The sequence below is a fragment of the Lathyrus oleraceus genome, chromosome 3, assembly GCF_024323335.1.
Source record: "Lathyrus oleraceus cultivar Zhongwan6 chromosome 3, CAAS_Psat_ZW6_1.0, whole genome shotgun sequence".
Classification (NCBI taxonomy): Eukaryota; Viridiplantae; Streptophyta; class Magnoliopsida; order Fabales; family Fabaceae; genus Lathyrus; species Lathyrus oleraceus.
This window is the reverse complement of record NC_066581.1, coordinates 197,827,788-197,842,445: the sequence shown is the minus strand read 5'-3', so window position 1 is coordinate 197,842,445 and position 14,658 is coordinate 197,827,788. Positions and strand designations below refer to the sequence as shown.

Below are 14,658 nucleotides of genomic sequence, written 5' to 3'. Positions count from 1 at the left end.
AACACCACACTTAAAACACCTAAATGAAGTATGAGATCCTCCCTCACTTGGTTTCTTCTCACCCGAAGTCTTTTGTTTTCCATTGTTAGAAGGAGTCACATAAGTTTTTCCTCGAAATTGTCCCTTCCATTTCTTCTCACTAAGACTCTTATAGTGAGAAGATCATGCTATCCTCGTCGTATATTCTGCTCTTATTCACCAGCTTAGCATACCTACAAATTTGTTGGTATCCAACACCTTGTTTGATCTATGGTCTCAACCCATTCTCAAACTTGAGACACTTGGAAGTCTCAGCAGCAACGTCATTGTAATGAGAAAAGAACTTCACCAATGCCTCAAACTTTGCAGCACACTCTGCTACAATCATGTTCCCTTGTTTCAGCTTAAAGAATTCTATCTACTTCTTGCCACGCACGTCCTCGGGGAAATACTTCTCCAAGAATTCATTTCCGAACGCCACCCAAGTAATCTCGGTACCAATAGCTTCCGATCTTCGACGCGCATTATCCCACAAATCCTAAGCTTCCTTTGACAGCATATGAGTACCAAATTGTACCTTCTGAACCTCAGTGCAAGCGATTACTCAGAATATATTCTCAGTTTCTCTGAGCCATTCCTGTGCACCCACTGGATCATAGTCACCCTTAAAGGTTGGAAAATTGTTCCTCTAAAATATTTCCAAAGCACGAAACTCATCAGGAGCTCCTCCTGTTTCCCCATTCTGGTTGTTTTGTTCATTCTAAGCCATCGCCTGAGCAAGCGATTCCAAAGCTTTAGCAATAACACATTCGTTTCTTTCATCCCTTATGTATACCACCAAAAAAATATTATAATAAATAATGCATCGACAATGTACACACACCTGTCACATACTAGGGATTCGTCAATGTTACAAAACCTGGTCGGACAGACCAACCAGGCTCTAATACCAACTATGTGACACCCTATTTCCCCCGCGCATAAATATATACGCAAATAATAGTATTCACACAATCAAATAGGATGTCACACATTCTATTTTCAAAACATATATGTCTTGTAACACTTTAACATATAGTAAAATTAATCAACACCTTCTATTAGGGTGTCTTCGCATGCTCACCTTCACTTAGGGTATTATCGTAGAGGAATTTCTCATCAATAAAACATGCAATTAGTAAATCATTTATTTTCAAATACTTTATAACATAAACAAAATCATAAATACAATCTCTTCAAAACCTCAAAACATCAACCATGGGAGTATCTCTAATGAAAGATTAGACAAAAACTCACAAACGTTTGACAAAGTTACATATCAGAGCACATAAACTAAATGCATAAAGAAAGAGAAGAAAAAACCTCATGACATCCTCCACTCTAAGCAGCTACTTAATTACCTGCTTATTTGTACCCCAAATAGGAGCACATACCACATTAACAACAAAGGGGTGATAAATCATAATCAATAATAACATGCATTATGCTGCAAGGTAGGATATCTACACAACATATTCTACATAATATCATTCACGGTATATCACAATATATTCTCACATCCAAACGCATCAATCATTCACAACTCAACAAAATGCATATAATTCATTATGCAACACAACCTAACTATGCAACTCTATGCATATGCATGTGATACCAACTCAATATTTGGTTCTTCATAAGAACCGAGTTCCAATCTTTGTGAACCCCGAGCCCCCTCTAGGAGCTCAAAGCCCCCTCTTTAAGCTTGGGACAAGCCACTAGTCCCCTCTCTGAATTAGCAGACACGCATCTTGACATAACTCTTATGATGCATGATTATATCATCAAATCAATGCGTTAAGACCCCTCTCCAATCCTAACATAAATGCATTGACAACTCAAGTAATCCCCTATCTGGATTACAGAACACCCAAATCACAAAATGTACATTATCAATCAATAGTGCAACACAAACATGTTAATAATTAATCTCGACAAAATTATATTTATCTCAATAAAATTATATTTCAAACGTGCAACAAATCAACAAACATAACTCAAAATAATCCATATTCACAACATTCTCATATTTCATACTTATTCTCAACACTTAACATTTCTTCATAACAACATATTCAAACATTTTCACAACTCATAAAACATATTCCTCAAACTCGCACAACTCAACATTTACTCGATCAAATAATTTTTAATGATAATTCTCATCAACTACTCATATTATCACAATATATTTATCCTATGAAATTATTATCAATTGATAGTAATTTGTGTTACCTTTCCAACCCTTTGATTCGCGTCTCGTTCTGAGTTACAGAACTCAAGTTATGATAAAAACAAAACAGACAAATTTTGTCGCTGAAGCATCTCGCTATGCGAGGACCTCCCTCTGCGACGCTTCCCTCGCTAAGTGACGACGTACAGACCTGTAAAAACCAGAATGTGCTTTTTACTAATGAAGGACCTCCGAAACTCTAATTTCGATTCCGTAGAAATCCAAACACTCAGAATTAGACATACTACGATTATCCCATATGATTAAAACTCAATTTAACACATAAACTCCATTATTTTCATGAAAATAATTGACTTACAAAACCTTCGACAATGCAACAATGGTGGAAAAACATCAATTATCAAAATAGAAAAAACAGTCATGAATAGTACATGAATTCCTCAATTATTACAGACAATTTTCATCACACAATCACAATTCATCCACAACACACACTCTATTGTAGGTTAAGAACTCCTCTACCCTACCCCTCATGCATAATCCCCATTGAAAGCTATTCTCCCCTTACCGGATACTCGTAGTATCAAAATTTTGATTTTCGGTAGAACTTCTTCTTCTCCACTCCAAGTCTCTTCCTCTTCTTAATCCTTTGGTCTCTTTCTCTTTTCTCTATTTTCTACGTACTGACAAAAATATGTTATTCCTAGGTTTCTCTCATTATAATATATAGTTAGGGAAAAATAACTCTTGGTTATATTTTTCTCCCCTACTAACAAAATAATTGCTCCTTCCTCCCATTAATTTTTCTTCAATTCTCACTTTCACCCCTAAAAGCTCTATTTTCCTTTTAATTAATTAAATCTAATAAATTGTTATTACTAAAATAATTTCTAGTAATTCAGACCCACTTCTACTCATCACCTACAACTATCTCTATATCCTTAACTCAAGGGTACACACACCCCTAATCCCATATTTAATTAATCACTCACAATTAAATAAATACACAAAATATAATAATTGAAATAATATTGTAAATCAAGAAATAAGGTATTACACCACACATTCGGTGCCTATTGTTGAAAAGGCTACTGCTACTACTGATACAGAGGTTACGACTCCTGTTTTGATGGAGTCATCTTTGCACACTGATGGAGAGTTCTCGGGAGGATCCAATTGTTGGTGTAATCCCTCGAGGCCAATACTTTTGGTACTTGTATCAAATTATTTATTAATAATAAAAGGCTTTTTCTTTATTATGTTTGTTTAATAAAGTCCCTAGGATAGCTAGTCCGTTTAATGTATCAAGTGTGACTTGATCATGAGATCACATTAAACATAAGGACACTATTCTTAAAGTATCCGTAGTCGAGCTTTATTGTGAAGTGGGATAACATTAAAGCATTACGACTATTATGTATATAGACCGATGATCACATCTCATGGATCATGGTTAAGCATTTATCAAGTCTTAAACATAGGTATGAATATTAAGAGTAATATTTATACCGGATTGACCCGCTATGAGAATACTATATAGAAAATTATGCAAAGTGTCATAAGTTATTCTCATGGTGATAATGGTGTATACCACTCTTCGACCTGAAACCACTATGGACCCTAGATGTAGAGTCGAGTGCTTTATTGCTGATCTAACGTTGTCCGTAACTGGATAACCATAAAGACAGTTGATGGGTACTCCACGAAGCATGCTGAGGGACATGAGTGACCTAGATGGAATTTGCCCATCCTGCATAATAGGATAAATGTCTATGGGCCCAATATTGAACTGGACAAGGATGACACGGTCTATGCCTTGTGTTCAATATAGACATAAGGGCAAAAGAGTAATTATGCACATAAGTATTATCACAGAAGGTTTTGTCAGATCACATGACATTTTCGTGTCTTGGGTAGCAGTGATGTGTTGCTAGATACCGCTCACTGTTTATTATGTTAAATACGTAATTTAATATAATTGCCAACGTCGCGAAAACCTACAGGGTCACACACAAAAGACGGATTGATGAGAGATAGAGTAACTAAGGAACACCGTAAGGTACGATGCACTTAAGTGAATTGTAGAACATCGTAAGGTACGGTGTACTTAAGTAGAATACGAAATATGGTAAAGTACCATGGGCTTAAGTGATTTTGGGCATATTATAAGATATGGGCCAAATACACTTAAGTGGGCTTTTAGCTTGAAGCCCACACAAGTAGTTCTATAAATAGAACCCTTGTGCAGAAGCATTGATTGCGGTTGCATTATTTCCGTTTTCTCTCTCTCTCTCTCTCTCTCTCTCTCTCTCTCTCTCTCACTCAAAGCCTTCATTCATACCAGCTAGCACTGAGATTGAAGGAATCCGTTCGTGTGGACTGAGTAGAGGCGTTGTCATCGTTCAGCGTTCGTGATCGCTCCGTAGATCTGCATCAAAGGTATTGATCATCACAAGAGATCTGCACCAAAGGTTTCAATCGTCACAAGAGGTAAATATTCTATCACTGATCATGACCATTCGTAAGGATCTCTAAAGGAGAAAATTTAAATTTCCGCTGCGTTTTGGACCGCAATTCTCCTTCACCAATGACCGATCGGTACTTACCGAGTATGCTGATCATGTGGCATACTGATTATGACAGGGATATATATATATATATATATATATATATATATATATATATATATATATATATATATATATATATTATATTTTTTTTATTGTTCCATGATGCCTGAGAAGGTCAGGCGAATTGTTGCTGACTTTGGTCTCCTATCATTTGCCGACTGCTCACTCACCATGCTTGACGCTTCATTTGTGGCCGTTTTTATTGAGCGATGGAACAAAGAGACATATTCCTTTCATCACTCATTTAGGAGGATGACTATCATTTTGGATGATGTCTCCTCCTTGTTCTCTTTCCCTCTAGCCAGTAGATTCTTCACCGCTCCAGTTATTAATCAGGAGCTTGCACGTATTGTGGCTACAGGAGATTTGGGAGTTACGGAGGAATAAATTTTAAAGGAGTTTGGTTTTAACAGGGAAGCTCACTTTCGGATGCCTTGGCTTCTGGATAGGTACCTTAAGCTTGTAGAGACACAAATGCATGAGGCTGTCGTTAGGGTGTACATGGTACATCTAGTAGCATGTAATCTATTTGCAGACAATGATTATAAATAAAACAACTGTTTTATTACCATTAAAATAATAGCTCTAATTCAACTTAATAAAACAACAGAGTTGGTATTTAAATATGAGTAATAAATCTCGTATAGATTATAAATAAAGGCTTAATACCCTTTTTCGTTCCTTATGTTTTGTGTAGGATTCATTTTGGTCTCTTAATTTTAAAGAGGACCATTTTAATCCACCAATTATTCAAAGTGGTTCACGTTTATCCTTACCGTCCAAAACGTTAGTCAAAGTCAATTGAGATACAAAGGTGGCACACACATGTATTAGTTTATGATGACATGACAATGTAATACATAAAAAGGGTATATCCAGATTTCTCATCTTTCTCACATTTCCCTGAAATTCTCTCAAACTTCACTCTGTAGAACGACAAACACATTCTTTGACGAAGGAAGTGAACCGTTGAAGACCGAAGAAAGAATGAAGAAAAGGGATTTCTGAAAAGAATAATGGTAATGTTCTTTTTCTTCTTTTTAATCTTCTCCCAATTCTATTTTAGGGTTCATCAGGCCATACAACTAGGTTATCTGCATTAAGGAATGTGGCAGACCTTACAACTAGGCTCACTTCATCTCAATCAAAAAAGAAGAAAAACTAGATATTTCTGTTACGATGTTTTAGGTCATATTTTGGCATGTAATATCATATATTTTGGTACTATGTTTTGGTACAATGTGCTGTCTTAGGTCTATAATTTCACTTATTTTTATACTATGTTTAGGCATTATGTTTTAGGTATGTTTTGGTACTATGTTTTATAAGCTTTATATGGAAATTTTGTTATGGTGCAATAAAAGACATATTTTGCCAATATTCTATTGTGGCCAAATATACAAATTATAACAGCTAAATTATACAAATTTGTCCAGTTAGGTTATAGTGAAAATTATAACTAGTTAAGTTACAAATTATACCAGTTAGGTTATAGTGCAATGAAACCATTTATAGTGTTCAATTTGATAGACAAATTATAGTAGTAACTATACTAGGTGATAAACAACATTGCACAATTCTATTTCATTGATCTCATAAAATAATATTATAGAAATACAATTCATTCATCCCATAGAACAATTCAATTCCATTTCATTGTACAATTACATTAACAAATTATAGATTAATACAGTTAAAGCAACAAAAAATGAATTTCTCCAAAATGTCTTCCACTTCATTGTGTTATTGAGAGCCCCCTCAAGTTCTTTAGTTAATCCTTCAGATTTAAGCAATTTCTGATGATGATCTTCATTCTCTTTTGCTAAGATTTTCAACCTTTTTTTTTATTCTGGATAAACATGTCTCTATCATCTTTCACTTCAACACGAAACCAATCAAAATAATCACATCCATTACTTGTATTCCCAAGCACAAGTTACATACAATATTATCCACTGTGTAAAATCGAAATTGCAAACTTAACAAGATATATCATATCTTATAATGTGGACATCACCAAAATTGCTTCCCAATTTTTTTTGACTATTTTTTCCCTTCTGAGTACAATAAAATCACTACACCAACAATTAGGTCTCCATTGATTTTTCCTGAAGAAGAAGAATTAAACCCAGATTCAAAATTGTAACTCACTTCTCCACCATACCCATACCCCTTTTGCGACGGAGCATAAATTTTATGAGTCATTATTCATAGATTACAGAAAGAAGATGAATGCAACTGTAACTCACTTCTTCACAATAGATTCGAAATTGTAACTCACTTCTTCACAATAGATGTTACAGCGTGAACAATAGATTATAAAAGAAGATGAAGACAAAATGCACGAAACCGTAATTCACATGAAGAAGATGGCGTGCGCTGCTGAGCATATCTTTAGAGAAGAAGATATCCTACGTGGAGCTAACATGGATGTTAACACTTTCACATTTAACAGTGTTAGTGTATTTTGTATGCAAAGGATAAGCGTGATACATTTAATACAATTGAGGGACGAAAATGAGCCTTTTAAAAATTAAGGGACCAAAATGAACCCCACGCTAAACATACAGTACGAAAAAGACTATTTTGCCATAAATAAACTACTCTGAAACTCTCCAACAAAATTTGCTAATCACAATTTAATAACAAACTAAGTGAATATCCGGTCCACTGATGTTCACCATTAATTACTTATGGAAAGATAAACACAATTGTCTACAATGGTTATTCTAATGATTCATCATCTTTTTGCAGCAATATACATTGTTCATCTTTAGTGCATTTGAATCACAACATCTTGTATAAAGAATATCAATCTTCCTTGGCAAGTAATGATGTTGGATCTTGTCATCCAATATGAAAGATAGTCTCCCTTATTGTCGACTTAGAAGGCATCAAAACTCTACCAAACAATCGAAGAATCAATGTTTTACAGACTTCAACTTTGTGACTATTGACCTTCTGGTTGTGTCAATGATATTCTTTGGTTGGTGTTTTCTCTTTGCATTACTTTGAGCTTCTTGCTATGTTCTTCAATTAGTGCTTGCAAATTTCTTTGCATCTAAACCCAAAGACAAAAAAAACACACACAACATAGTAAGAATAAGCCTAAGGATTGAACTGTGATCTCAACAATACAACTCAACTATTTTTGTAAGCAAAATTGCATGTTACCTCTAGCTGCTGTGAAATACTTTTTCGAACCTCTAGTTGCAACTTCTGCGATTCCTCGATTTGCATAAGGCTGCTAGGAAATAGGAAAAAAAGAACATATATTTAAAAAACTGGTGAAATTTATGAATCTATGTTACATTAGTAACATTGTTATAGATCTCAGTAGCTAAATTTATGTTACATTTTGTGTTGAAGTTCTGTGACTCTATCTGTTCTAAATCCTTCCTTAGATCTTTCTGAAAAACAAAGACAATTGCGTCGCTCTTGTTGATCATATCATTAAAAATTAAAATAGCCCAAAATTCTAATTTGCAAAATTTCATGAACTATGCAATAAAAAAATGTAATTTACCCTGCAAAGCTTTATGTAAGCGTATAGTCGACCTACATTTCTGCAAAGAAATCATATAAGAAAAATATTAAAAACTCGAGTAGTAGCGAATGAAGCCACACACAACACAACAATGCTTATGAGCCTCATATGAAACTGTTGAGTGGAAATAATTTTACCTGTAAATGACTTTTAACATGAGAAAGTGATAGCGAATTTGATTTCATCATATCTAGTATTGCCTTAGGCTTTGCTTCTGCAATGAATCAGTGAAGTAATTGAATTGAGTATTTTTGCTTAATGTGTAACTAAGATTATAATTTAGTTAAACTTACTTTCTGGACCACCAAGGTGTTCCACTATCATCATGAATGATTCATGCAGTGCTTCTGTCCATCTTATTCTTCTTTTACTTGTTAGAGTTTTCCTTGAACCAGAGTTGCTAGAAGTGACACAGGTGGTTCCATAAAGTTGAGGACTATGCTTTTGTGACTTTGTACATGACCCTGACTATAGATTACATTGAAATAGCTTAATTGATTTGTTGGAAAAATTGTTTGATTAACACTTAACTTAAATAAAACCGTCTTTAAGACCGTGCAAAACAGGCTATCGCCCCGGCCCCAAATTTGACACATTTAAATAGTGGCTAAAAAATACCTCATGAAATATTTGTCAGAGTTATACCATGGCAAAATAGAGCGTCTATTTTATTTGTTACACTTAAACCATGATTAATCTACGGCAGGTCTATGAAAATTTAAGAAGCTCACTTAACCCTATTTAACATCTGAAAACTTAAGACGACTCTGCGCTTAACCCTATTGGAAAAATTACAAGCTACATAAAAAGAAAGTAAGAATTACCTCAGTTCTCTGAAAGGAAATTTCAAGGGGCTTCTTCTCATCTAAGAAAGCATCATTCTTCAGAAATTCATCATGTTTCTGAGGAAAGTGATTATAGAACGACATATTCCCAGACTGAAAATTACTATACTCTTCTTCAGAAGAATTATGACTATCTTCAGTATTGGACACCAAAGATTCATCAACGGAGTACAAGGAGTTTGTGAACTGAGAAGCAGTGAAGTTATCTCCAGAGGCTTGACAATTCAGCAATGGAGGATCTGTTATCTTTGGGAAGTTATCAAAACACCAATCAGGAACTTCAATCTCATCCTCATCATAGTATTCTTCTTCACCTTGAAAATTCGAACTGACAATGTTGTTGTTGCAAGGTGATTTGATTGGCTCAAAACTCATCTGTTCAGATCCAACAACCTTAACTAGGTTGTTGATTCCCATGTAGGATTCCCATTGTGTTCCATACATCCTTGACCAATGTTGATACATAGTTGGTTCTCTTATCTTAAACTTTTGTGAAGTTCATAACTTCATATACATGCCAAACCTATATAGGAATAAAAGAGGTTTAACATAAGGTATATTAAACTTCAAATTGTTGTTTGTTTATATTATATGAGAAAAGAGAGAGAGATGAATAGTGAGGGAAAGTTAGAAATGTATATGGACATAATTGTGTCATTGTACAGAGGGAATTTTACAATGTATGAGGACAGTTTTTTTGTTGAAGTACATTTTGACTCATGAAACATTTGTATAGTATGCATTTTAGCTGCAGAGAGAAACTAATAGTTGCTAATGTTTTTAATTAGTTAATAGAAGACAGACATAAAATGTTAAATCTGGTGTGACTCAGCAATGGTCAGCATAGCAATATGGATTAGTACTTTGGATTACAGGAATGGATTTGAATCAAGATTGTATTTTGAGAGTAAATTAAATTTGACGGTTGAATTGTAAGAATATGTTAATAAAAGTATAAATTTATCGTTACTAGGATAAAAATGAATGAACATCATTTGTTCCATTGTAGAATTAGAACTTGTGTTGATGGATGATGCAAGACTCTGAAATCGATGATGCTGATCTTCGATACGGTAACGCGTGTTAGATTTGTAAGGTTAATACTGCAACACCTAAGTTAATTCATAGTCTAAAATGAGTATAGTAAAAAATGAAACATCTAAGTTAGTTCATAGTCTAAAATGAGTACAGTAAAAAGTGGAGATAAAAAAAGTGTACATTGAATCTTACGTGAGCTGATTTTATACGTTAAATCATTTTGACTGGACATGCGCTGGTTGGGCATTTGGTTGCCTCCAAGGCTTGCCAGATATGAATTAGTCGGGAAGTCTTCAAAGTCGTGACCGGCCTCCAGCAACGATGTTTGACCTTGGAGAGAAGCGGAGAAATCTCGGATCAATTAGAAAAGTAGCAGGGAACAAACGCATTAAATGTTTTCCCATCATTGATATTTTTCGCCGATTTTTTTTTCCAAATGTGTGGCTTTAGGTTACTAGCTTAGGGTATGGCACTTCCTGCTTGGGCATTCAAGTGTACTTATGTTTGTTTATATTTCCTAGGTGAAATCAAACTGTTGATTTGTAACTTCTCATTTTTAGTGATAATGTTGATCACCTTCTTTTATATATAAGAGTCTTTGAGCTTTGGGAGAACTTTCGCTAGCCTTGAGAGTTATTTTCCATTCGAGAGTGTCTTTCCTTCTTCTTATCCGAGAGTATTTCTCAAAGCGCTTGCTATTCCTTGAATATAGTTTCCTCTCTCTCATTTGAACTTCGCATTTTCCATCAGATTCTACTTCTCCCAGGTACCCTTTTTACCCTAAGTTTTTCATATCTTCAACATTTTCTTTACCATGGAGAATATGAATGATAAACCCATAAGTTTGTCTAGTGATTCTGAGATGTATCTTCTAGTTCAAATCGTTCCTACCTAATCACTAATCAATCCGCCCAAGAAGTTATACTTGTATCTAATGATTCTGATTCAAAAAAGCTTTCTATAGGCTCTCCAGTTATGTGAGCTTCTTCCAGCGATTCTTTGTTAGACGCTCTTTTATATGATGAGGATACAAGGGGTGGCCGTGTAGTTGGTTTTACGCTTGCATCACCTAAAATTGTAGGAGCTTCAACTTCTCCTGCTTTGCAGACTCTAGAAATGGAGGTTTCTATTTTGAATAGTGAGGATGTCAAAATTTTCATCAAGACTTACCGAAAAGCTTAGGGATGGGAGTCAAGCGATACTGAAATTAAGGATTGCATAGCACGTGGAGCTCGGTCATATGGTGTTAATTGGCTCAATCCCTTTGGGATCTTCGAGGCTAATGAAATATCTCTAAAAAGAGCCACGTTGGTGGAGCTAGTCGACACAAACAAATACAATTGGATGGATTCATAGATAGTAGATACCCCCTTCATTATAAGTGACGAGACGAGTGTAAGTGAGACTTAAATCACGAGTCAGACTCCTTTTTGACTGGTCGGTCCTTATGATGGATTCGGGAAAAAGGATATGCAACATTTGTAAGGGATGTTATGTTCCTTTTTACAAGTTATTGAAAAGTATATCTTCGGCAAATATTTTTATATCGTATCCACAGAGATTGGATGTTATTACCGCCGTTCTATAATCCAAATTGTTATAAGTTTAGAAAGTAACCAAGTTGTTTTGTTTGGAAAGTTATCTTTTTGAGTAAAATGTCACTAAAACAATAAAATGGTTTTAATCAAATGTAAAAGCTTGACAAGATTGGAGTTCACTATTCCAAGTGCTTATGATTCCTTATGATAACTATATAGATTTAAGATTATTGATGATGTTCAAGTATCCTCTCAATATCATTTATGTCTAAATGATATTGTGATAATCACTATATTGATCCTTAGACGATCTCTCCACCTAACTATCAATATAGCAATCTTTAATGGTTGATACAAAAGAAGAGTAATGAATAAATCTATCTCTACAACTTATTCACTACTTGAAAGCATATTTTCTGTCAAGACTTAAATAATCTCTTTCAACAACTATTCAAATCTGATATTCAACTTAGGGCAAAAATATCATTCAATACATCAACAATCTTTTATCATATATAAGAGTCAAATGAAATACATACACAAATAGGAATAGCTACTACCTCCAATCTTGACAAAATGGGGTTTAGCTCCTCATCATCATTTGGAAAGCAATATGCAATGGAAGAAAACTCTGTTTTTCTCTCTTATAAAAAATCAAAAACTCTCAATGAATGTGTGAATAATAATTAATGAACAAGTTCCATTCTGATTTTCTAAAAGGGTTGACATTTCCTAAAATGATCATTTTCCTCAAAATCAGAAAAACTCCCCTAAGGCAGACACCAAAATGGCAACACTAGCTGGCCTTGAAAACAGCACCCTTGGCCAAAAACAACTTGTTGGATTCGCAGGCTTCGCGGCGCGAAGGGGGTTCATGGCGCGAACTGAAGCTACCTCAGCTTCCTTACTTTGCAAGCTTCATCCCAATAGTCTTCCAAGTGATATTCTTAAAAATTAGGCCTCCAAATTGCATTCAACACTTCTTTAAAATTATGATTGTGCATTCCAAAGCTCTCTTGCCCAAAAATTTTACAAAACTAACAAATATGTGAAATAACTATTCAAAACAACATAAATTAAACCTAATTGCATTTATACAAAATAGTGAGAATAAAAGTGTGTAATTACATCAAAACTTGGTAAAAGGGACCAATAAAATGATATAAAAAGTAGTACTAATTGGTCCCTAACAACTCTCCCCAACTTAGCATTTTGTTTGTCCCTAAACAAAAGTTTCCACCATCACAACCAAAGCAATGACACAAAAGATTGAAACAAGGATTTACCAAGGACATTCAAATGGTTCAAAAGTGTTTGGCACTTTCTCAATCCACCTATCTCAATTCTAGACAAGACATGAATATGAGAAATGGTTCAGTGCAAAAATCATTCCAAGAAATTCAAAGCCATATATGTCAAAATTGAATCAAACTTACACACACATCATAATAATGATGAATAACATGAAGGGTTACTTTCACTCATCCAAGCAATTAAATCAACAACAACTCAAATCATGTGGTTATCACAACAAATACCAAATCATGTGAAAAATGAGAATCAAGAGGTCTTTCAAAGGTTGTAATGTGGCTTAGGTTACAAGAAAGGATATGATTAAGAGAATTCAACAAAGTTTCCTATCCTAAGGGAGCATTCCCAAACATTCAACTCTACACAATTTCCATTTCTTTGATCCCTATTTTTTTCTTTTTCTTTTCACATCCACACAACCATGAGCATTTTCTTTGCTTTTTTCTTTCTTTTCTTTTTCTTTGCTCTATGGTTTCAAGGGTGATTTCTTTTTCTTATTTCTTTTCGGATTTTCGCCCTTTCATAAAAACTCACTTTTCCAAGTTTCTAATCACATCTTTTTACTTTACTCTCCCCAACTTTATATTCCAAAACCAAATTTATTCAATAATGCTCCCTACTTAGACATAAGCAAAAGGCAAAATTTTGCAAACAACTCGGTTTGAGGGTTCAATTGATACGAACGAAATTAGGATTCATTTATTCCAAAATTTTAAATTGATTTTACAATTATCAATCAAATGAATCCTAAAATAAGCTCAAAGGGGTTTAACTAAGGATTACTCCTCACAAGGTTAGTTGATTCAAACTTTTTGGTCAAGTGGTTTTTCTCAACAAACAATGCCTTTATCATTTCCAAAATTCTCACACAAAAATAGCTTGATGCATGATTTAGCATGATAAGAATGAGTTGAAATAATGCTCGGTTTCCCGCATTTTAGTGTACAATGGAAAGCTTCCTCACAATTGGTTAAGTCCTATTTTGATTCAAAAATGACATATATTTCAATGAATTTATGATATGGAATTTGCACATACCATTAAACTACTCATGTTAAGTCTAGAAAGCGATAAAGTGTACCTTGAAATGTCGACACTAATTCTTATCATCACCACTCGAAGTGTCCTATGCCTCTTTCTTTGCGAACATTTCTTGGTTGCTTTAAGCTTGACTTAAGAGTAGGAACAATTAAACAAAAATTGTTGGTAAACCAAATTGATTGTAACTCACTTTAAATCTCAAAGAGTATTCATGCAAATATCAAAACAACTAACAAACCAAAGTTTTGGTGAACTAGAGCCACCCAAAAGTACAATCAAAATTTTACAAAAGCAAAATAATACAAAGAAACTCAAAATAAAATAAACTCCTCAAATTCACCAACTCCTCAATCTTCCTCCTCTTGGCCACCACCAACAGATCCAAGGACGTCCTCCATCTCCTCATTATGGTTTGCACCACTTCCTGCACCCCCCATAAAAGCTGGCCTGCCCTCAGGCCAATTAGCATAAGCGACATATTCCGCCGGAGAAGGAA

At 34.5% G+C, this 14,658-nt stretch overlaps 1 protein-coding gene across 3 annotated transcripts; it reads right to left on the bottom strand.

Annotated features, from left to right (window-relative positions):
• Window positions 1-7,407: 7,407 nt before the first annotated feature.
• Window positions 7,408-9,987, bottom strand: LOC127126241 (protein PHOSPHATE STARVATION RESPONSE 3). 3 transcript variants are annotated; one of them, XM_051055127.1, is made up of 7 exons: window positions 9,214-9,987; window positions 8,683-8,857; window positions 8,527-8,603; window positions 8,369-8,408; window positions 8,198-8,252; window positions 8,017-8,089; window positions 7,408-7,903 (listed from the first exon to the last, which is right to left on the bottom strand). In XM_051055127.1, exons 1-7 carry the CDS (start codon window positions 9,697-9,699, stop codon window positions 7,793-7,795), a joined length of 1,017 nt encoding a protein of 338 aa, XP_050911084.1. In that variant the 5' UTR covers window positions 9,700-9,987; the 3' UTR covers window positions 7,408-7,792. The 3 variants fall into 3 exon arrangements, with proteins under 3 accessions (XP_050911084.1, XP_050911085.1, XP_050911086.1); XM_051055128.1 differs by having other exon boundaries at window positions 8,017-8,086; window positions 9,214-9,986; XM_051055129.1 differs by lacking the exon at window positions 8,198-8,252 and having other exon boundaries at window positions 8,017-8,086.
• Between the last annotated feature and the right edge of the window lie 4,671 nt (window positions 9,988-14,658).

What these genes read in the sequence shown, in the direction of transcription:
- LOC127126241 (XM_051055127.1), bottom strand. Translation starts at nt 9,699, where the DNA reads ATGTATCAACATTGGTCAAGGATGTATGGAACACAATGGGAATCCTAC. An exon ending in ACACCTTGGTGGTCCAGAAA is followed by an intron (nt 8,604 to 8,682) that starts GTAAGTTTAACT and finishes GATTCATTGCAG; the next exon opens with AAGCAAAGCCTAAGGCAATA. An exon ending in ATGTTAAAAGTCATTTACAG is followed by an intron (nt 8,409 to 8,526) that starts GTAAAATTATTT and finishes ATTTCTTTGCAG; the next exon opens with AAATGTAGGTCGACTATACG.